This window comes from Hemicordylus capensis, chromosome 12 (genome assembly GCF_027244095.1).
Source record: "Hemicordylus capensis ecotype Gifberg chromosome 12, rHemCap1.1.pri, whole genome shotgun sequence".
Lineage (NCBI taxonomy): Eukaryota > Metazoa > Chordata > Lepidosauria > Squamata > Cordylidae > Hemicordylus > Hemicordylus capensis.
The window spans coordinates 4375892-4398459 of NC_069668.1; the positions used below are offsets into that span (position 1 = coordinate 4375892).

Below are 22568 nucleotides of genomic sequence, written 5' to 3' on the forward strand. Positions count from 1 at the left end.
CAGGAAGGGAGGAGAGCTCAGTTTCCTGATTGCAAGAGCCCTCCTGGCCTCGGCAGAGATGGGGAAGCTCTTGCTTTCCGGAGTGGCAGGGCAGGGCGGGGGTCAGGGAAAGGCTAGAGGCCAGCTTTTAAGTTGAAGAGGGCTGGCTGGCTTTGTGGTCGGTTTTAAATGACTTCCATGTGGATGGTTTTCATGTTTAAATGATTTCAATTGATTTTGCTTTGATTTTAATGGTGAATTGATTATGTTTTGATGTCGACCACCCCGAGCCATTTTTTGGAAGGGCGGTATATAAATCAAATAAATTTTAAAAATGAATTTATAGGCCACATTCAGGAGGGGAAAGTGACCAGCAAGCATCAATAAAGCAACAGATATATTGGGATGGGCTGTGTGTGTGTGTGTGTGTGTGTGTGTGTGTGTGTGTGTGTGTGTAGTGCTAAGGGAAAGATACTCTGCTGCTGCTCAGACACCTTCGCCAGCACCATTTCATGGCCATGGGCTCATTCTGGGGCCAGGGGAGGCCCTTTGGTGAGGCAAGGCAGGACGGTCGCCTCAGATGGCAGCTTATTGGGACGGCAAGAAGGAAGGGCTTTCAGCTGCTGGTGCTGAGCGTTACCCTTCCTTCTGCTTTCCTGCAGACACCCTAGGAAGCAGCCGGACTTCTTGGTTCGGGGCAAAGGGAAACCACAGGGAAGGGTCTGTTACGCAATATGCTGATGATGGGGCTTGGGGTTGCAAAGGGCCCCGTGCCGGGGCATGCGGCCAGCACAAAAGGCAAGCTCAGCTTGGTCTCCATGGCAGGCAGAGAGGCTGGAGGAGATGCCAAGAGAGGTGTTCCCCCCCATCCCAACCCCCAGCCTCTTGGAGAGGAGAGCTGGTCTGGTGGTAGCCAGCATGACTTGTCCCCTCAGCTAAGCAGGGTTCGCCCTGGCTTGCATACAAAAGGGAGACTAGAAGTATAAGCACTGGAAGAGATTCCCCTTAGGGGATGGAGCCACTCTGGGAAAAGCAGAAGGTTCCAAGTTCCTTCCCTGGCAGCATCTCCAAGAGAGGGCTGAGAGAGACTCCTGCCTGCAACCTTGGAGAAGCCGCTGCCAGTCTGGGTAGACAATCCTGAGCTAGATGGACCAATGGTCTGACTCAGTATATGGCAGCTTCCTATGTTCCTAAGTTATAGAAAATAGATTTAGACAGGAGAGCTGGTCTGGTGGTAGCAAGCACGACTTGTCCCCTTAGTTAAGCAAGATCTGCCCTGGTTGCATAGGAATGGGAGACATAGGAATGGGAGAATGGTAAGATATTCTCCTCGGGGGATGGAGCCACTCTGGGAAGAGCAGAAGGTTCCCAGTTCCCTCCCTGGCAGCATCTCCAAGAGAGGGCTGAGAGAGTTTCCTGCCTGCAACCTGGGAGAAGCTGCTGCCAGTCTGTGAAGACAACACTGAGCTAGATAGACCAAGGGTCTGACTCAGTAGATGGCAGCTTCCTACGTTCCTAAGGCAGCTCCGTGGCTGTCATCCTGAGCTCTGAACCTGCGGGCCATGAGCCAGGCCTGCAGATTTGGGCCATCGGTACTGCCTTGGGGGATATGTGCCGGCTGGAACCTTGAGGAGCTGCTGCCAGTCAGTGCAGACAATGCTGATCTAGGTGGAGCGACGGTCCAACTCAGCAGGTGGCAGCTTTCCAGGTTCTGCTGTCCAGTGGCAGGTCTTATGTCCTTCGCGATGGCGCGGTGGTGGTGTTGATAAGCGGGATGTGTGTGCACTCTTGATCAGATGTCTTGCTTTTGAAGTGATTAGTCAATTAGCCACTCGAAGCAGCGGAAGAAAGCAGTTTCATCTCATCAAGGCGAGCTCCCTTTGGGCCCATGGAGAGTGCAATATAAATAACTGCTGGGGGAAATTGCCTTAATTTAGGAGGAGCAAGAAGATAGCGGATAACTGTGTCCTTGAGTCTCTCTCTCTCTCTTTCCCTGTGGGGCGCAGCCTGTAAGCACCCATTCACCTGCCATTGAAGTGGCTTTCGGGGGCCTGGGAGATGAAATCTCTTGGGCCACCAGCCACCTCTCTGGGCTGGCAAGTTGGGACAGGCTCAGCCATCAAGCAACTTGGAGAGCTGGTCTTGTGGTCGCCAGCATGACTGGTCCCCTTAGCTAAGCAGGGTCTGCCCTGGTTGCATATGGATGAGAGACCTGATGTGTGAGCACAGGAAGAGATTATCCTCGGGGGATAGAGCCGCTCTGGGAAGAGCATCTAGGTTCCAAGTTCCCTCCCTGGCAGCATCTCCAAGATAGGGCTGAGAGAGATTCCTGCCTGCAACCTTGGAGAAGCCGCTGCCAGCCTGTGAAGACAATACTGAGCTAGATAGACCAAGAGTCTGACTCATTATGTGGCAGCTTCCCATGTTCCTAACGTCTCCTCATGCCAGAGCGTGGTGAACTGGGGAGCAGAGCTGGTCTCGTGGCAGTGAACTGCTATGGTCCCCTTTCTAAGCGGGGCCCACCCTGGTTTGCATTTGGATAGGGGACAATACGTGAGCGCTGTACGATATTCCCTTTAGGAGATAGGGCCAGAGCTCAGTAGGAGAGTGTCTGCTTTGCACACAGAAAGCCCCGATTAAGTCCTTGGCAGTGTAGCAGAAATCTGGGCTACTTGAGGCACCAATGATCAGGCTCAAACTATCATACTTCGGACACATTAAGCAAAGACCCAGCTCCCTTGAGAAGTCCATATAATGCTGGGGAAAGTGGAAGGCAAGAGAAGAAGAGGACGACCAGCAGCCAGGTGGATGGACTCGATGACGACAGCCATGAATGCACCACGGAGAGACCTTCAAGGCCAAGTGGAAGACAAATCATCCTGGAGGGAATCTATCTGTGTGGTCGCTAAGAGTCGACACTGAGTTGACGGCCCTTAATCAATCCATCGGGCCTCAAATCCCTGATGAGAAAGTGAACCCAAGTTACTGTTTAGGAGGAACTGATGGTTTTTGGAATGTGTGGTAAGGAGGGGCTTTGGAGAACAATGAACAATGGGATTACTGTACTCTGAAGACTGGACGTGCGTGTTGGGACCATAACGTATCTTGTCCAGAAGAACCATGATTGGTCCTTCTGGGGGTGGGGAGAATGCTCAGTTTACAAGAGCCGATGTATAACTAGATATTCACATAAAGTTAAGAACGAGTATATAATATATCACCACCATTTTGTAGGGTGTTCCACCCATCACTTGCATGCAAGGCCCGGTCATGATTCTCATTACGTAATAAAGTGCTTTGAATCTGACGGAAAGGGTGTTGGCTTCTACCGAGAAGGAACCGAGAGTGTAGTATTTCCACTACAGCAGCACTGGCAGGTAGGGCTGGGAGAGAGCCCTGAGCCTGAAAGCTAGGAGAACTGCTGCCGGTCTGTGTTGACCATACTGAGCTAGATGGACCAAGGGTCAGACTCAGTAGGAAGGGGCTCCCTGTGTTCCTAGGGGCGTCCTGCAGGGATTCCCAGATGTTGTTGACAACTCCTGGAATCCCCAAGGAAAAGCCCCTGCCGCTGGGGATTCTGGGAGTTGGAGTCCACAACATCTGGGGATCCCTGTGAGAGGGAACACTGCTTTCCTGATAACTGATGAAAGCAAGGAAGGCCAGAAGTTGCAGTGGGAGGGGGAAATCACCTCTGAAGCCCGCACATGGAAACAACGCAGGAAAGGGAAACCAGGGTGGCCAGTGGCTGTGTATTGCTCTGCCCAACTTCCTGGCCTGTTGAGAAAGCCGGTGGGGAGGAGAGCTGGTCTGGTGGCAGCGAGCGTGACTTTGGTCCCCTTTGCTAAGCAGGGCTTGTCTTGGGTTGGGGACTGCAAGTGAGTGATGTCTGCTGCGAGATGTTCCCTCAAGATATTCCCTATGGGGGCATTAGCTCAGTGGCTGAGCAGCTGCTTGGCATGCAGAAGGCCCCGGGTTCTCTAGGGAGGGCTGGGAGAGAAGACTTCTGCCTGCAGCCTTGGAGAAGCCACTGCCAGTCAGAGCAGGCCATACTGAGCTAGATGGACCAAGGGTCTGACTCAGTAGGAAGCAGCTTCCTATGTCCCTGTGTTCTTTTTTGTGATCAGCTGAAGCGAGAGCCTAGTTGGTCTGTTGAGCCTCCCGGGTTTGTTTGTTTGTTTATTTTATTTTTATTTTTACACTTAGATCCCGCTCTTCCTCCAAGGAGCTCAGAGCGGTGTACATGGTTATTTTTATCCTCACAGCAACCCTGTGAGGTAGGTCAGGGTTCCTAAGGGGTAGTCATCTCTCCCCCCCCCTGCCATGCGCCACCAACACCACCAACGTAGCAGCAACCTGCCCCATCCAACTCTCTCCGTTTGTGTCGAACTTCTGGAGGCCTCTGAGAGGCCTAGGCTCTTCTGCGGCTGCTTTCTGCCTGCATTCCACACGGGCCGAGACTATTCCCGGAAAGCCAGGCGGGAAGCACACATTTCCCATGCCCTCTGCCGCCCCTGGGGTGCTCTGTTTTGGAAAGAGGGTGCTGGAAAAGCAGCATCTGCAACTCTGTAGCCGCTCACGTGACCTGGCCTCTGGCTCCACCCTCACCACAGCTGGCTGTGCAGGCCCTGAAAGAGGCATGAGGAAAAGTCACTCTGATGAAGGCTCTTTCAACGGCAAGCTGGCAGAATATTGCGATCTTGAATGCCTCCCACAGTCAGTACACCAGCCGCTGGGATGGCCGTCCCCATCTCGGGGTACGAATGCTCCTCGTGGTTTTTCAGAAGCTCTGCGCCCTAGAGATGGGGAAGAGGTGATGGTGTTGCAAGGCGTTTAGCTTTCAGGGTGGTGTTCTGCTTTTCTTGCCCCGACTGTTGGACCTGCAGAGGCCAAATTTGCAATGGCGTCTTATATAAGAACATCCCTGCTGGATCAAGCCGAAGGCCCATCTAGTCCAGCGTCCTGTTTCGCACAGTGGCCCACCCGATGCCGCTGGGGAGCCCGCAGGCAAGAGGGGAAGGCATGCCCTCTCTCCTGCTGTTGCTCCCCGGCAACTGGGATTGAGAGGCATCCTGCCTCGGAGGCTGGAGGGGGCTTATAGCCACCTGACTAGTAGCCATTGATAGCTCTGCCCTCTGTGAATTAATCTAAGCCCCTTTTAAAGTCATCCAAGCTGGTGGCCATCGCCACATCCTGTGGCAGAGAATTCCATAGATTAATTATACATATGGGTGAAAAAGTGCTTCCTTTTGTCGGTCCTAAATTTCCCGGCCTTCCGTTTCATGGGATGGCCCCTGGTTCTAGTGTTGGGAGAGAGGGAGAAGAATGTCTCTGTCCACTTTCTCCACTCCATGCATAATTTTATACATCCCTATCGTGTCTCCCCGCAGTCGTCTTTTTTCTAAACTAAAAAGCCCCAGCCCTGCTTCATAAGGAAGGTGCTCCAGGAGTCAACACCGACTCGACGGTACACTTGACCTTGCCCTTCGTAAAGTCATCCATGCTGGTGACTGTCACCACACATCTTGTGGCAGAGAATTCCAGAGGCTAATTATGCATTGTGTGAAAAAGGACATACTTCCTTTTGTCAGTCCTACATTTCTTGGCAGTCAGTTTCATGGAATGATCCCTGGTTCTGGTGTTATGAGAGGGGCAGAAAAACCTCTCTCTTTCCATTCTCTCCACACCATGCATGATTTTATAGACATCTATCATGTCTCCCTTCAGTCGTCTTTTTTCTAAGCTAAATAGCCTTGCTATTGTTGTAGTCTTGCCTCATAAGAAAGGTGCTCCAGGCCCCTGATCATCTTGGTCGCCCTCTTCTGCACCTCCAGTTTTATAATGTCTTTTCTGAGGCATGGTGACAAGAACTGTACACAGTACTCCAGATGTGGCCGCACCATAGTTTTGTATAAGGACATCATAAGATTAGCAGTTTTATTTCCAATCCCCTTCCTAATGATCCCTAGCATGGAATTCGCCTTTTTCGCTGCTGCTGCACACTGAGTCAACACTTTCAACGAGCTGTCAACCACAACCCCATTATATAAAGTATTGTTGATGTGATCAGAGGAATGGACTTAAAAGTGGGCAGGAATTTCCTCCAAAGATGACTCCCTGGAGAGAGGACAGTGGGTTCATTTAGCCCTTTCCTCTGTGCAAAAAAGACTGCAAATTCCCCCTAATTGTTTGGGTGTAGGGAAAAAGGAGGAGTGATATTACAAAGAAAGCTGTGAGGACCGGGGAGACCCGAGTTCAAATCCCCCTTCAGCCATGAGACTTTCTGGGTGACTCTGGGCCAGTCACTTCTCTCTCAGCCTAGCCTACTTCACAGGGTTGTTGTGAAAGAGAAACTCAAGTATGTAGTACACCACTCTGGGCTCCTTGGAGGAAGAGTGGGATATAAAATGTAATAAATAAATAAATAAAAATCACCTCTTTTCCATCTCTAGGGGGGTGGGCAGGGTGGACATTGTCCAAAATACACTAAGAGCTTTTGTCCCTTGAGAGTGGCCAAAATGTGTGGGACCAAGCACATCTTTGGCAACCTGCTGAGAACTTTAGTGCCTCCCCCCACCCCAAAACCCAGCGTCTGAAATGGCGCCCCTGCCATCCTAAAAGGACTGGCATGAAATGGATGGTGGTCATTTCATTTTGGAACAGAAGCCCGTATACATTTTAAGCACGCCAAGAGGGAAGGCCACCCAGGTATGCCCAGAGGGGGCCTTGTTTCTGGCTGGGCCGATGGCAATTCCCCTGCTTGCTCTGGTCTCTTTCTCTCTTTCTCTCTCTGAAAGGAGAGTCCAGCATGCTCCGCTGAAAGGGAAACCGTCCAGGACTCTCTTTGCATTTCTCCTTAGAGATAATTTGCCAGAGATGGTGTCTCTGTGTGTGTGTGTGAGAGAAAGAACAACCGGGTGGGAGCTATTAAAATGGAGATGAACTCATTGCTTGGCTGGCGGCAGGCCGGCTCCCTTCCCACCGTTTGTGGCTTCTGGTTTGCTCCTGGTAGGGAGGTCACCGGCAGAGGGCTGGGCGTTTCAGGGAGCCCCCCCCCCGTGGTGTGCAGGCAAGTGGTCTTCCCTGTTTCTCAAGCAGGGGCCACTTGGGCAACAAACGTGGCGTGCTGGAGCCATTTCCCACGATGCCCGCCTGCTGCAAAGTCCGGGGCTTTTCTCAGGGCCGGGAGGGCCCTTTAAGAGAGACGGAGGGCTCTCTTACAGCACTTCCCAGTGCCATGCTTCCAAGGGCTCAGACATGTCGTCTCCTATTCACATGCAAACCAGGGAGGACCCTGCTTAGCAAAGGGGGCCCGTTTATGCTTGCTGCCACAGGACCAGCTCTTGTGGTTAATTCCAAGCACCTGGAAGTGATCATTGTTAGTTCACCGTTGCTGGATTGTACGGGCTGCGGCACAGAACCTAGCCACGTTATACGAAACGTTGGTCTCCTGATTTGAAAGCGGGAGAGAAGCATAACATCGGAGAGGAGAGCTGGTCTTGTGGTAGCAAGCAGGACTGGTCCCCTTAGCTAAGCAGGGCCTGCCCTGGCTTGCATACGAAAGGGAGACTAGAAGTGTGAGCCCTGGAAGAGATTCCCCTCAGGGGATGGAGCCGTGCTGGGAAGAGCTGAAGGTTCCCAGTTCCCTCCCTGGCAGCATCTCCAAGATAGGGCTGAGAGAGACTCCTGCCTGTAACCTGGGAGAAGCTGCTGTTGCCAGTCTGGGTAGACAATACTGAGCTAGACGGACCAAGGGTTTGGCTCTGTAGATGGCCCTATGTTCCTCACATTCTACAGACCTGCTTGGCAAATTCTCCAAGAAGGAGGAAAGTAAATGGTGACGAATGTCTCAGTAAAAAGAATAATGTAGAAGAACATGACCCACCATTCCGACTTTGCATTTACTATTGCTGGTAATTTATATACCACTCTTCAACCAAAGTTCTCAAAGCAGTTCACACAGACTGGCTTTTAAATTTTTACTTATGTTATGTTATGGTATTGTATTGTTCTTTGCTGTAGTGTTTATTTGGTCGTTGACTGTAAATAAATGAATTCATTCATTCATTCCATTCATTCAGAAAAATAAATAATACATATACAAGAGGGTCCCCTGTCTCCAAAGGGCTCACAATCTAAAGGGAACCATAATGCAGATACTAGTAACCACCACTGGAGGGATGCTGTGCTGGGGAGGGATAGGGCCGGTTGTTTTCCTCCTGCTAAATAGAAGAGAATCACCACTCTCATTTCGCAGGGGTTAGGGGTGGGTTTCTACAATAATGGAACTCCCCACATCTGGGCAGTCCCAGAACCTGAAGAGCTCCGAGGCCCCAGGCTTTCAGATTTGCCCCCGTTTTGGGGTGGAGCCTGTGGAGATCGCAGGCAGGGCTGTGGTGTTGCCGGATAACGGAGGTGGCCTGGTTTGCTTGGAGACCTCCGAGGTTGCCTCCTTGACGTCTTCTTCTCCTCTGCCTTCTCCCTTGCAGGACCTAGGGATGGAGTCCACCTCGCTGGACGACGTCCTTTATCGCTACGCCAGCTTCAGGAACCTGGTAGACCCCATCACCCACGACCTGATCATCAGCCTTGCCCGATACATCCACTGCCCCAAAACGGTAAGCGATCCCTCTCGGTCCCACGGAGAGGCGGCGGGGAAGGCTGCCATGATGGAGGGAACTGCTGTTGCTTTTTACATCTCAGGGCTGGGAGCGATCCTAAATGGTCCCCCAAGGAGAGAGACTTCCGATATGGTTGGGTTACAACTTGCATCATCCCTGCCCAGATGTTGTTGACTACAGCTCCCAGAATCCCCAAGCAAAGGATGCTGGGAGTTGTAGTCAATGACATCTGGAAATCTCTATTAGAGGGAGCACTGTCCCTGACTGTTGGCCACGGTGGCAAGGGTTGATGGGAATTGTAGTCCAACCATATCTGGAGGAGGGAAAAGTTGCCATGACGAAGGGGAATTGCTGGTTGGAAGGGATCCTAATCAGTTCCCAAAGAAGAGGCTCCCTGATGTGGTTGGGCTACAACTCCCATCGTTCCTAGCCTTCGGCCAGTGTGGCAGGGGATGATGGGGGTTGTAGTCCACCCACATCTGGAGATGGGGAAAGTTGCACTGATGAAGGGAATTGCTGGTTCCTCTCCTAAAACCATTGTTTGTGGTTGCCACCATTCCCTTCTCTTCCCTCGGACCCTTTTCCGGCACGCAGGCTGAAGGACTTAGGAGCGAAGCCGCTCTTCTATCCTTTGCGCTGGGAAATGGAGACAGTAAGAAACAGGGGAGCCCTTTCCCATGGGGCCGCTCAGAAAGGTTTCCTGCTGTTCTTGCCTTCTCAAAAATAGCAGTGGGAATGAGTTCTCTGGGGAGGAGATCTGTGGGGTACTTGCCAGAGGGCTGGGGGTGCTTGCCAGTGGCGAGCTGGCAAGTGGATTTCTAGATGCCGCCTCTGTGTATGTGTGTGTGTTTATAAAATTCTTGTTGATGAACAAAACAGGAATTTAATGGGCACGACATTCCGGCTGCCACCTTCTTCAGCTGCTTTGATGTTATAGGAAAGGCTCAGTGTGTGTGTGTGTGTGTGTGTGTGTGTATTACCTGCCATCACAACCTCTCTGCTTGTCTCGCCTTCCTTGGCAGGCGTTTGATGGGTCTGTTTCCCCTCCTTTTCCCCTGATCCAATCTCTTCGCATAGCCTTTTCCTCGTTCCCTGTAATGGAATTAGATTTCTCATTATAGATTTTTGCAGGCTGCAGCTGACGCGGTCTCTGCAGATGTCTCAGAGGGTTATGTCATGTTTTTGTCTTGCTCGGTGTGTGTGGCTGCCTTTTGCAACGCGGGGATCCGCTTGTCTAATGTGGGAGTGGGCAGATCGCTCTCTGGAGACTTCCAGCTGGCCTCCTGGCTCTGCTCTTAAAGGGCCTTGGTTGTGGCTTCTGTAACCCCAACCCAAATGGGGTCAGTTAGATGTGTGCAAAATTCATAACTAAATAGAATTTTCGGCTCGGTTCGGACAATACTTTCCTGGCCTTCGCAGGAAAGCAGGACGTTGGGCTGGATGGTCTCTTGGCCTGTTCTAGCAGGGCTTTTCCTTTAACTCAGTTGTGAACAATACTCAGGTGGAAATGAAAAAGGTGTCACGGAGAGAGTGCATCCATCTTCTGCAGACATCTTGATGCCCCCCCCCCTTTATTGGGCCGGGGTCCATTCGTCCAAATTGTTGCTCTGCACGCAACCCAAATCTTCGTATTGGGACATCTGGAAAAAGACCTCCGGATAACTGCATGCTCAGTGTGCCCCCTTTTAGCTGTTGGTTCTGCGTTTGAGAGCCGCCCAATGGCTCGTGAGATGACAGAGTTGGTGCCAGTGCCGATCTTGGCTGCATCTTTACATGGGCACATGGTGGGCATGCAAAGCAGATGCTCTACCACTAAGCTACAGCTCCATCCCCTAGGAACCTGTCGTCTACTGAGTTGGACCATCAGTCCGTCTAGCCTAGTATTGTCTACCCAGACTGACAGCAGCTCTCCATGGTTTCAGGGAGGAGTCTCTCCCAGCCCTACCTGGAGATGCTGCCAGGGACTGAACCTGGGACCTTCTGCATGCCAAGAGGATGCTTTCCCACTGAGCAACGGCTCTATTCGAAGCTTTTTTAAATTGCAAATCAGACCATTGATCCATCTAGCTTGGGACTCTCTGACTGGCAATGGCTCTCCAAATTTCCAGGCAAGGGTCTCTCCCAGCCCCACCTGAAGATTTTATTTATTTATTTATTTATTTATTTACTTACTTACTTACATATTTAGTTAGACCCTGGCTAACTGGGCAAAGAGGCACCTTTTCAACGTGGCGATTCTCTTTCTTTAGCAGAGGGAGAGCACCTGGCCCTATCCGTCCCCAGCACAGCATCCCTCCAGTGGCTGTTGCTGCTGTCTGTCTTACATTTTGTTTTAGATTGTGAGCCCTTTGGGGACAGGGATCCATCTTATTTTTATTTATTATTTCTCTGTGTAAACCACTTTGGAAACTTGATATATAAATATTTGTTGTTGTTTGTTTATTTTATTCATTCATTCATTCATTCATTCATTCATTTTCATGCTTATACCCTGCTCTTCCTCCAAGGTGCTCAGAGAGGTGTGCATGGTCATTTTCATCCTCACAACAACCCTGTGAGGTTGGTTAGGCCGAGAGCGACATGTCTGGCTCAGAGGCACCCAGAGAGTTCCATGCTTGAATTGAGATTTGAAGTCAGGTCTTCCTGGGTTCCTAGTCACCAGAGATTGAACCCGGGACCATGCGCTTCCACTGAGCAACGGCCCCATCCCCCTCGGCTCATCTCGAAGAGAACCCGGTTCCGACGGCTCTTCGCTTACTGTCTAGACAGCAAAGGCAAATACTTAGTTTCTGCCACTTAGAGCAGCAAGCAACCAGCTCCTTCTCTGACTGGCGGCTCGATGTTTTATTGATGTTTTGCGAGAGTAATTGCCGTTTGAGTTCAGTTCGTTTAATAACGTAATTGGAGGAGGTAATTTACTGCCTAGGTAGGAAACCCATTGATTCCGCCTTTTCCCCCTCGGGTGGCTGCTTTTTCTGCCTGTGACAGATGGCAAAAGACCTTATTTTCCCCGAGAAAAGTCTGTCACAATTAAAGGGAGAGGCCGGTGCGTTCCCTCAACTCCCTAGAGAGTTTTTATTCTGCCCCACCTCTCGGGTGGGGTCAGCGCACACTCACGGCTCTGGCAGATTAGATCTGGGTGAGAAGAACGATTTCATAAAGGAGGCTGCAGCAGGGAGCTTTCCATGGGGTGAGGAACGAGCACAAGCTTTTTGAAATTGTGGGGTTCATTGGGGCAGCCCTTTCAAGAGGCACAGTGAGGTACCGTTTCAGGGGGCCATTTATTGGGGTTGCCCACCGAAGCTGGGAAGAAGGGTCTGGGTAAGCAAGTGAGACAGCCGTCTAGGGCGCAGCAGGGTACCACAAATGAGAAATCTGATCCTTGTTTATACTTTAAACCAGGCCTGCTCCACTTAGGGCCCCCCCCAGCTGTGTTTGGATTACAGCTCCCATGATCCCCAGCCACAGTGGCCAGGGATGATGGGAGTCGTAGGCCAACATCTGCAGGAGGGGCAACGTTGAGCCGCTGTGCGTTCCAACGGAATATCGGCAAATCCCTCCCTCTGCGGCAGCCTTCCTTCTAATTTTTTTTTCATCGGTGCGCGGAATGAGTTTCGTTTCTGGGCGGCAGGATCAAGGCGGTGTGTGTTCCGTTCCGTTTATTTCCGGTTGCCGACCAGAGAAACATATACATGCGTTATAGGGATGGGCAGAGAACCAGCCCGTAAAATGCATGAATCCTGCCACTCGAAATGTAGCCACAATCAAACTGCTTCTCAAGAAAGTGATGAATTTGTTGTTTATGGCCGGAAGGAGTAACAGGTTCACATGACCTCCTTTCTGCTCCCCCCCACCCCACTTTCAAAGTTTGCAAGGATCACTGGAGCATTTGGTACCTTGCCTCGAGTGCTGGAATGCATTGGGCTGCCCTTGGGGGGTGAGGTGTCACGCTTGTGGGGGGTGGGGGTGCAGAGTCACCCAGCCATGGCAAGTGATGCAGCTGGACTGCCCCTTTGCTGAGACACGGTGTGCTTTCTGCTGAAGCTAGGGACAGAGGAAGCTGCTGTCTGCTGAGTCAGACCATTGGTCCGTCTAACGCAGTGTTGTCTACGCTGGCTGGCAGCAGCTCTCCAAGGTTTCAGGCAGGGTCTCTTCCAGCCCTCCCTGGAGATGCCGCCAGCGGGTGAACCTGGAGCCTTCTGTACTTCCACTGAAGTACAGCCCCATCCCCTAAGGGGAATGTCTTATAGCAGACAACGCTCACACGTAGTTGCCCATCCAGATGGAAACCAGGGCAGACCCTGCTTAGCAAAGGGGACAGTCCATGTTCATTCCTCTCAAGGCTTGCTCTCCTCCTCCAGTTGCATTTGAGCCTGGCTGCAGCAAGATCTCTTTGGAGCCAAATAGCCTTCAGGCTGTTTGCCAGCCTCACCAACTTGGAACAACAGAAAGTTGAAATCGCCAAGAGAAAAGATGGATTTAAGTGGCGTTTCTCCATCCAAACGTTTTTTCGTTTACTTCGAAAGCAGTAGAGAGTACTTTCGTTGTGCTTGAAAAAGACTGATTTCTTGTGGCCAAAATGGTTTGGCATAGAGCAAAGTTGTCGGATTGATGAAAGATTTTGTCCACTTGGCAGATGGCAGCCCCAAAATTGTGGGTACAAAGCGGGGGAAAGTTAAAAGTTTTATCGTTTACTATAAAAGGCAAAGTTCTGTCTCTTAACACAGTGGTAGGGGCTCTGAGATACTAGATGATGTTTCATAGGACCATAAGAAGCTGCCATATACTGAGTCAGACCCTTGGTCCTTCTAGCTCAGGATTGTGTACCCAGACTGGCAGCAGCTTCTCCAAGGTTGCAGGCAGGAGTCTCTCTCAGTCCTATCCTGAAGATGCTGCTAGAGAGGGAACTTGGAACCTTCTGCATGCAACCAGGCAGGAGCTCTTCCACTGAGCTATGGGTCCCGTCCCCTAAGGGAAATATCTTGCAGTGCTCACACATGTAGTCCCCCATCCAAATGCAAACCAGGGCAGATCCTGCTTAACAAAGGGGACCATTCATGCTTGTGGCCACAAGACCAGCAATCCTCCGATAAAGGTGGGAGGTCTCCTACTTTGGAAGCTTCAACTGCTCAACCCCCCCCCCCCCCGGTTGGCTGTACCAGGAAAACGAAAGTTTTCTTTAACATTTGGATAGGTTTCCCAGAAAACAGGGCCTGTATCCAGCAGGCATATCTGCTTTCATGACTAAGGGAGTGCCAAGCACCTTTTTCCTTGCTGAAGGAAGAAACAGGGCACTGCACAGCTAAGGCGAACAGCAGCCCAGAGGGGCAGGGACAGCCACTGGCAGAAGCAAGGGTTAGTCCTTGGTAATAGTAAGGATTAATGCTAGCCATGGGTACCGTCTTGGGACCAACGCCCATAGTGATTTTTGACAGCGTCTCTTTTGGAAACGTCTGCCACCTGGTACTATATCGGACAGCAGTGAATATAGGAAGATGCTGAAAGGCATCATCCTCTCATACTGTACGGGAGGAGGCCATGGTCAACCCCTCCTGTATTCTGCCCAAGACCACCACAGGGCTCTGTGGGCGCCAGGAGCCAAAATCAATACTTTACTTACTACCTTAGAGATGGAGAGGAAATGACAGCATGGTTGTGCCTACGGCCTTCCTCTATGTTTTCACCCCTCCTTTTCCCCCACCCTCCAAGGGATCAGGGTAAAATTGCAGTCATCTTTGCAAAGAGGAAAGGGTTAGGGTTAGGGTCCACAACGACCCAGTGGCGGTCCTCTCTCCATGTCTGCCTACTTGCATTTCTGGTCCTTTGACCTCAATACAGTTTCATCGTGGTTCTTGTGTTGTTTTTTTAAACTTCTCCCAGCTTTGGAAACGCCCTTGCAGATTTGGCCCCTATGGTCATGACAAAGCAGGAGAACACACTGGAAACTGAAAGGACCTTGTCGGGGAAAAACCCACCATGAGCATTTCTCCCCCTCTGGTGGTACTTCTGACCCTGCCTCCCAGCCAGCTCATGGATTAGATGCGACCTTCTGCACGTCAGCAAATGCTTTCCCACTGAGCTACGGCTCCGTCCGTCCCTAGGAAGCTGCTGCTGTCTGCTGAGTCAGACCATTGGCCTGTCTAACACAGGGTTGTCTACCCTGACTGACAGCAACTCTCCAAGGTTTCAGGCCGGGGTCTCTCCCAGCCCTACCTGGAGATGCTGCCAGGAAGTGAACCAGGGACCTCCTACAGGCAGAAGTGGATGCTCTCCCACTGAGCTTGCTGCAGATGCCCCCCCACCCCCACCCCGTGCAGTGGAAAATATGTCTGTATGTAAACGAGAAGAGCTGGTCTTGTGGTCGCAAGCATGACTTGTCCACTTAGCTAAGCAGGATATGCCCTGGTTGTGTATGAATGGGAGACTAGAAGTGTGAGCACTGGGAGAGATTCCCCTCAGGTGATAATGGAGCCGTTCTGGGAAGAGCAGAAGGTTCCCAGTTCCCTCCCCGGCAGCATCTCCAAGATAGGGCTGAGAGAGAGATTCCTGCCTGCCACCTTGGAGAAGCCGCTGCCAGTCTGTGTTGACAATACTGAGCTAGATGGACCAAGGGTCTGACCCAGTATACAGCAGCTTCCTATGTTCCTATGGGTGCATGCCAGTATACTGTTTATGTATGTAATCTTTAGGTTGTTAAATAGGTAGAAAAGAGTGGTGTGTGTGTGTGTGTGTGAGGGAGGAGAGGCTGTTTAAATGCATGTTGGCGTGGCAGATGGGACCTGCAGGGTGTCCCTACCTCTGCCCTCCTCTCTTTGCACCATGTTCCTCCAGAGTCCCTCCCTCCCTCCCTGGGTCTCCGCTCCTGGGCACCAACCTCCCCCCCCCCACCCCCGTGACTGCACGCTGGGTCCATCTGTTGTGTAAAATAGGTCGCCATGAATATTTCACGAGGCCTGATAAAGAATTCATGCCGGAATTCAGTAGGGGGCTGACCGGCAAAGAGGAATTAGTCATTTTCCTGTGGGGTGTGTGGAGGGGGGGAATAGCACAGGGTGTGCTGGGGAGGGTCCCTGCAGGGATTCTCTGACAGGCAGGTTGCTGGATGTCCTTCCTTGGGGCCTCTCTGCAGCACGCACCTTGGCTGGAGGGAGTGCAGCGAACATAGGAAACTGCCTTATACTGAGACAGACATAAGAACAGCCCTGCTGGATCCAGCCCAAGGAGGCCTCTCTAGTCCAGCATCCTGTTTCGCACAGTGGCCCACCAGATGCCCCTGAGAAGCCCACAGACAGGAGTTGAGGGCGTGCCTTCTCTCTTGCTGTGACTCCCCTGCAACTGGGACTCAGAGGTGTCCTGCCTTTGAGGCTGGAGGTGGCCTATAGCCCTCCAACTAGTAGCCCATGATAGACCTCTCCTCCATGAAGTGATCCAAACCCCTCTTAAAAGCCTTCCAAGTTATTGGCTGTTGCCACATCTTGTGGCAGAGAGTTCCACAAGCTGATTATGCATTGTGTGAAAAGTACTTCCATTTGCTGATCCTAAATTTCCTGGAATACCCTTGGTCCATCTAGCTCAGAATTGTCTACCCAGACTGGCAGCGTCTTCTCCAAGGTTGCAGGCAGGAGTCTCTCTCAGCCCTAACCTGGAGATGCTGCCAGGGAGGGAATTTGGAACCTTCTGCATGCAAACATACAGATGCCCTTCCCAGAGCAGCCCCATCCTCTAAGGGGAATATCTTACAGTGCTCACATGTCTCCCATTCAAATGCAAACCAGGGCAGTCCCTGCTTAGCAAAGGGGACAATTCATGCTTGCTACCACAAGCTCTCCTACTCCAGGGTTTTGCCGAGTCCTGGGCCCTAGCTCAGTGGAAGAGTACCTGCTTTGCCTGCAGAAGGTCCCAGGTTCGATCCCTGGCAGCATCTCCAGAAAGGAGCTGGGAAAGACCCCTTCCTGAAACCTCAGAGAGCTGCTGCCAGAATAGAAAAGGTTGAGCTAGATGGATGAACGACCGACTTGGTTTTATGGCTGCTTCCTATGTTCCAAGTTGTGCATGCTATACATGGCAACCATGAATTGTTCTCTTTGCTAAGCAGGGTCTGCCCTGGTTTGCATTTGAATGTAATACAACATGTGAGCACTGGGAAATATTCCCCGGGGGGGGGCCTACTCCGGGAAGAGCACCTGCCTGCTTTCCTGCAGAAGGATCCAAGTTCCCTCCCTGGCAGCATCTCCAAGATAAGCCTGAGAGAGACTCCCGCCTGCTACCTTGGAGAAGCCGCTGCCAGCCTGGGTAGACAATGCTGAGCTAGAGGGACCAATGGTCAGACTCAGTATATGGCAGCTTCCTATGTCAGACTAAATAGTCTCTGCCTTTTTTTTTTTTTTCTGAGCGCAAGAAGGGAAGGGGGAAAGCAAACATGATTAACCTTGATGTCTCCGTATATTTGCCATGGCTTTTGACAGATTGGCCCCATGTGTGTGCCTGTGTCTGTGTGTGCTTGTCACTGCTGAAAACCAATTAGCACACCTTTAGGTTGCATCTGCAGTGGCTAAGGAGAATTGGCATTGGGCAGAGGGGCCGTGGGGTTCAGCCGAGGGCTTCAGTTCACTTCTGAATGGCAGGAAACATTTGACGCCCGAGACTGAAATAGGCGCAATGGATTCCCGGGCATGTTCTGTTGCTCTGCAAGCAGCAGACATTCAGCACGTCCGGATCTGATTAGGGAGAGCAAGAGGTGGCAAGACCTGGAGAGGATGCCAAGCATCTGAATTCACCTTGGTGCCGGGAACAGACGCGAGCAGCTTTGTCCACACCAGCAAACGCCTTGGTCAGAGGTGTCCCAGTTTCTGTTTCAGCGGCCCCGATTCGCTGCCTGCAAAACCGGCCTTCCTCAAGTCGGTTCATTCTCCTTAAGGTTGCTTTTGGGATAAGGCCCTAGCTCAGTGGAGGACCATCGGCTACACACACAGAAGGTCCCAGGTTCCATCCCTGGCAGCATGTCCAGATAGAGCTGGGAGAGACTCCTGCCGGGAACTTTGGAGAGCTGCTGCCGGTCAGTGTAGGCAACACTGAGTTAGACGGTCCAATGGTCTGACTCAGTAGACAGCAGCTTCTTATATTTATGGGATAAGGCTCAGTGATGGAGCATCTGCTTGGCAGGCAGATGGTCCCAGGTTCACTCCCTGGCAGCATCTCCAGGTAGGACTGGGAGAGACTCCTGCTTGGAACCTTGGAGAGCTGCTGCCGGTCAGTGCAGGCAGTCCTGTGCTTGATAGACCAAAAGTCTGACTCAGTAGGAGGCAGCTTCCTATGTACATTTCTGTGAGTCACATCTTGAGATGAAATGTTGTAAAAAGTCATAAATAGGCCTGGCTTCCAAGTAATTGTATTCCAAACAGCAGCAAGGTGACCGCCACTGGATGAGTTTTTGCACACGTATCATATTCTGACTCGGCACCGCTCCCGTCCCTCCTGCCCCGCCCCCAGTCGCCATGTGATCTGCTTCCCACTGCACAGCCTCTCCACTCCTTATTGTTTAGGGCTCCTTGCCAGTGTCTGGTAATAATTTTCCCTTCCTTTCCTTTGGGAATGCACTGTTGTAAACACATCAGAGATGTGATCTCAGCACAGAGTATTGCCGAGGGAAGGTCAGAGGGGTTCCTCTTCGCTGAAATGCTGTCATTTGCTACTGCAGGCCTCTTTTGTGCCTGCATGTCCATGGGGCAATGCCAAGGGTAACGGAATCAGGCAGGATCCCGCTTTTTCAATGACTGTAGCCATAAGCAGATTTCCAGCTTGGTATTATATAGACCCACTGGCAGGGCAACATCTCCTAATAAGACCCATGTTTTGACAAAACACTTAAATATTGCAGGTAGTTCTGAAATGTGCAAAATACATCGGTAACGGAATCAGGAATGAGGTCCAAAATTCTGGTTCTGTTTCCAACATATCTTGCACGTTTCAGACACTAACATTTAAGGGTTTCATAAAAACATGGCCTTATAGTAGGAGACGTTCTCTTGCCAGTGGGTGAAAATTTGCTTATGACTACAGTCATTGATACAGTGGAAACATGCCTGATTCCGTTTTCCTTGGAATTGTTCCGTGATGGGTGGGAGACCACCCTCCTCTCCATAAGAGAAGCCAGGATGATAGAGATGATAAGAAATTGGTTGCTTGGGTATAGTGACTGACTGCTCTGTGCCCTGGGAGGCGTCGGACTGACTCAGCCCTGTTGTTGCCGCATGGGCATGTGGTGGCAGGCCCGAGCCGCCTCCTTGCCTGCCTTCTGTGCGAAAAATGCCAAGTCAGAGAGTCACACCTCCTTCTCATGACTGTGAGCCAGAGATGATGCCGCCACCACCACCAGATTCCCCAATTGCAGCTCCTCTGGCCACAGACAAGTTAAGAGTTGGACCTGAATTGGGGCTGGCAAATTAGCTCATAGATAGTGGCAAAAGAGGTCTGGCCCTTCCACTAGCCAGACCTAGGTTGTCGCCTAGGGCAGTCACTGAATGAGGGGCACATAAGCAGCACCAGAACACTTCAAAATGCACAATCTTCTTTGCTCATGGCACATTGGTCCTCCCATAAACAGCTAGTCTCACGAGGTGCACTCCCTTCTCTTTCCCAGCATCCATTTCCAAAAGGAAATGATCTTAGACTGGATTTCCATATCAGCAGCAGCAACTTTTATTCTCTGGAGTTCTATAGGGGGGAAAACTAGGAAGCTGCCTTCTACTGAGTCAGCCCCTTGGTGCATCTGGCTCAGTATTGCCTGCACAGACTGGCAGCAGCTTCTCCGAGGCTGCCTGGGGAAAAATATAGGAAGCTGCCTTCTACCGAGACAGACCCTTGGTCCCTCTAGTTCAGGACTGTCTGCACTGACTGGCAGCAGCTTCTCCAAGCTTCAGGCAGGAGTCTCTCCCAGCTCTGTTTGGAGATGCCCAGGAGGGAACTTGAAACCTTCTGCATGCATGGATGCAGGTGCTCTTCCCAGAGAGGCCCCATCCCCTAAGGGGAACATCTTACGGTGCTCACACATGTAGTCTCCCATTCAGATGCAAACCAGAGTGGACCCTGCTTAGCAAAGGGGGCAATACATGCTTTCTACCACAAGACCAGCTCTCCTCCTATCTCTAGAGAGTGAGAGTTTTGCCCCCATAAAATTGGGAACTCACTCCCACTGTATCCTCAACCCAGCGAAGACCTCGCAAAAATTCAGTTAAAGCTGGGGTTCCACATTTCTGAGCTGGTGCAGGGGGGCAAAATCAAACTTTGCTTAGGGTGCTGCAAACCTGAGGGCCGGCGCCTGGACCCAAGGAGCACCGCTCAGCTGCAAACCTCACATCTGGCTTCCAAGAAAGAATAAAACAGGCTGGAGATCCTTCTCCCCCACTCAGTGGCCCCATCCTGGCGTGGGGGAAGGTGGAGTGGAGCTGGAAATCCACCCGGGGATGTTCTTTCATCACAGTCTGCCCAGTGATTGCAGAGAACCCGAGGAGGGGCTGAGCCGCTCTGAGGTTCTGTCACTGCCGCTGCCTCGAGAGAGAATGAGGATGGTTTGGCGTCAAGGTCACGTTGCCTGTGTGATTATTGAAGATTATTTAAACAGAGTGCTGGCAGTGCAGAGGAACCTCCTGCTGTTTCTCCTTGGGGCCAGGAGCCTTGGCTGAACAGCAGAAGATGCATGGGTTGTGCGACGGGGTTTGTTTATTTTATTTTATTTATCATATTTTTATACTGCCTGATACATAAATCTCTAGGCGGTGTACAAACCCCAACATTAAGATCACAGGTTAAAATACATAAAACACGATAAAAACAATATAAAGCAAATTACTAAAATTATTAAAATTCTAACTAAAAGCTTGCGAGAACAGGAAGGTCTTGAGGGTCTTCCTGAAAACAAACAGAGAAGGAGAAGCTCTTATTTCAGCAGGGAGCATATTCCAAAGCCCTGGGACAGCCACAGAGAAAGCCTGGTCCTGGGTTGCCACCAAACGGGCTGGTGGCAACCGTAACTGGACCTCTCAAGAAGATCATCAAAGGCAGGAGGGTTCATGACAAAGGAGGCACTCTCTTAAATAACCTGGTCCCAAGCTGTTAAAGGCTTTATAGGTAATAACCAGCACTTTGTATTTCACCCGGAAACATATCGGCAGCCAGTGTAGTTCTTTCAAAACCGGTGTTATATGGTCCCTTCATGTTGTCCCAGAGACCAATCTGGCTGCCGCATGCTGTACCAGTTGTAGTTTCCGGACTATGTACAAGGGCAGCCCCATGTAGAGCGCATTACAGTAGTCAAGTCTGGAGGTTACTAGCATATGTACCACTGTCTTAAGGTCATTCACCTCTAGAAATTGACATAGCTGACGTATCAGCCGAAGCGGATAAAAAGCGCTCCTGGCCACTACCTCAACCTGAGACACCAGGGAAAGCTTTGGGTTCAGGAGCACTCCCAAGCTACTTACCTGATCTTTCAGGGGGAGTGTAACCCCATCCAGAACAGGCAGATCTAAACCATCTCTTGGGTCCCTCCCACCCCACAGTCAATACTTATGTCTTATTTGGATACAACTTCAGTTTGTTATCCCTCATCCCTCCCATTACCGCCTCCAAGTAGGCATTTAGCAAAGATACACCATTTATTGATGATGTCGACATGGAGAAGTAAATCTTGGTGTCATCACCATATTGATAACACCCAGTACCAAACCTCCTGATGGTCTCTCCCAGTGGGGTTGTGGTGGAGGGGCCCTGGTCACTCTGACCTGTGTAGTCTCCCAGTCCCTTCCCATAGTTTTGTGATTGTGGCAGAGGATGCAGCACTGAGAGGGATAGCCAGTTCTTGGGAAGGCAGGGATAAATCCAAAAGGACCTTTATAGAATGGAAAACTAGGCTGGAACTAACATTAAATTCAGCAGAGACAAATGCAAAGTTCTGGTTTTTTCTGGCAAAAATAGTTGAATGCACAAGGATAGGAACGCCTACTAGCTTGGTACAGTATGTGGAAAGCACCTTGGGATAGCAGGCAGTTACTCACTAAACATGAGCTCCTGCTGTGGCACAACTGCAAAAAAGGCGAATGCGATTGGAGGCTGCGCTCACCTAACCAGGTTTCCAAGCCACGGGAAGTGATAGTTCTTGGTTGGGCACTAGTTGGGCCTCCTCTGGAATTCCGGATCTATTTCTGGGTCACGCCCAGGGCTGCACAACTTTGGCCCTCTGGCAGCTGCTGCACTACAATGCCCATCATCCCCAGACACACTGACCCATAGCCGACTACGATGATGGGATGATGGGAGCTGTAGTCCAACATCTGCAGGAGGGCCAAAGATGTGCAGCCCTGATACAGACAAATTGAAATGGCTTCGGAGGGAGGCAGTGAAAGTGATCAAGGTTCCGGAAAATGAATCCTGTAAGTAAAAGTTGAAGGATGTGGATATATTTAGCCTGCAGAAGGGAAGACCGAGGGGGATCGTGATGGCAAAAAACACCTGAAGGGCTGTGACAGAGCAGGGGACAAAGACGTTTTCTTAGCTGCCCCGGAAGGCAGGGCTAGATCTAATGGTCTTCAGGGTAGATTTTGGTTGAACATTAGGTGAAATGTCTTAATAATGAAAGAAGTTCAGCAGTGGAACCAGTTCCTTAGGAGAGTGCTAGGCTCTCTCTCACTGATGTTGTTCAAGCAGAGCCTGGATGGCCATCTATTGGAGGTGCTCTCCCTCGGGATGTCTTGTATTGAGGAGTTGGACTAGATGGCTTTGAGGGGTGCCCTCCAGCTCTAGGAAATAAACATGAGAAACTGGTGATATGTTGGAGTTTGCATTCTTGCCCCTATCAACCCCGAGAAGCTCCAGTGCCAGAAGCTGCTCAGTTTGAGCTTTCTCCTCCCTCGGGTCAATTCCAAGAGTAACGGAATCAGGCACATTGCCACTTTTCCCTGGACTGTAGCCATAAGC

At 51.0% G+C, this 22568-nt stretch overlaps 1 protein-coding gene across 1 annotated transcript in view; it reads left to right on the top strand.

Annotated features, from left to right (window-relative positions):
- LRRC75A (leucine rich repeat containing 75A) overlaps positions 1-22568 on the top strand; it is a 44074-nt gene that overhangs the window by 8752 nt on the left and 12754 nt on the right. Inside the window, exon 2 of the mRNA XM_053274510.1 lies at positions 8466-8594. Within this exon, the coding sequence (XP_053130485.1) occupies positions 8466-8594 (129 nt within the window). The remainder of the gene's footprint in view (positions 1-8465; positions 8595-22568) is intronic.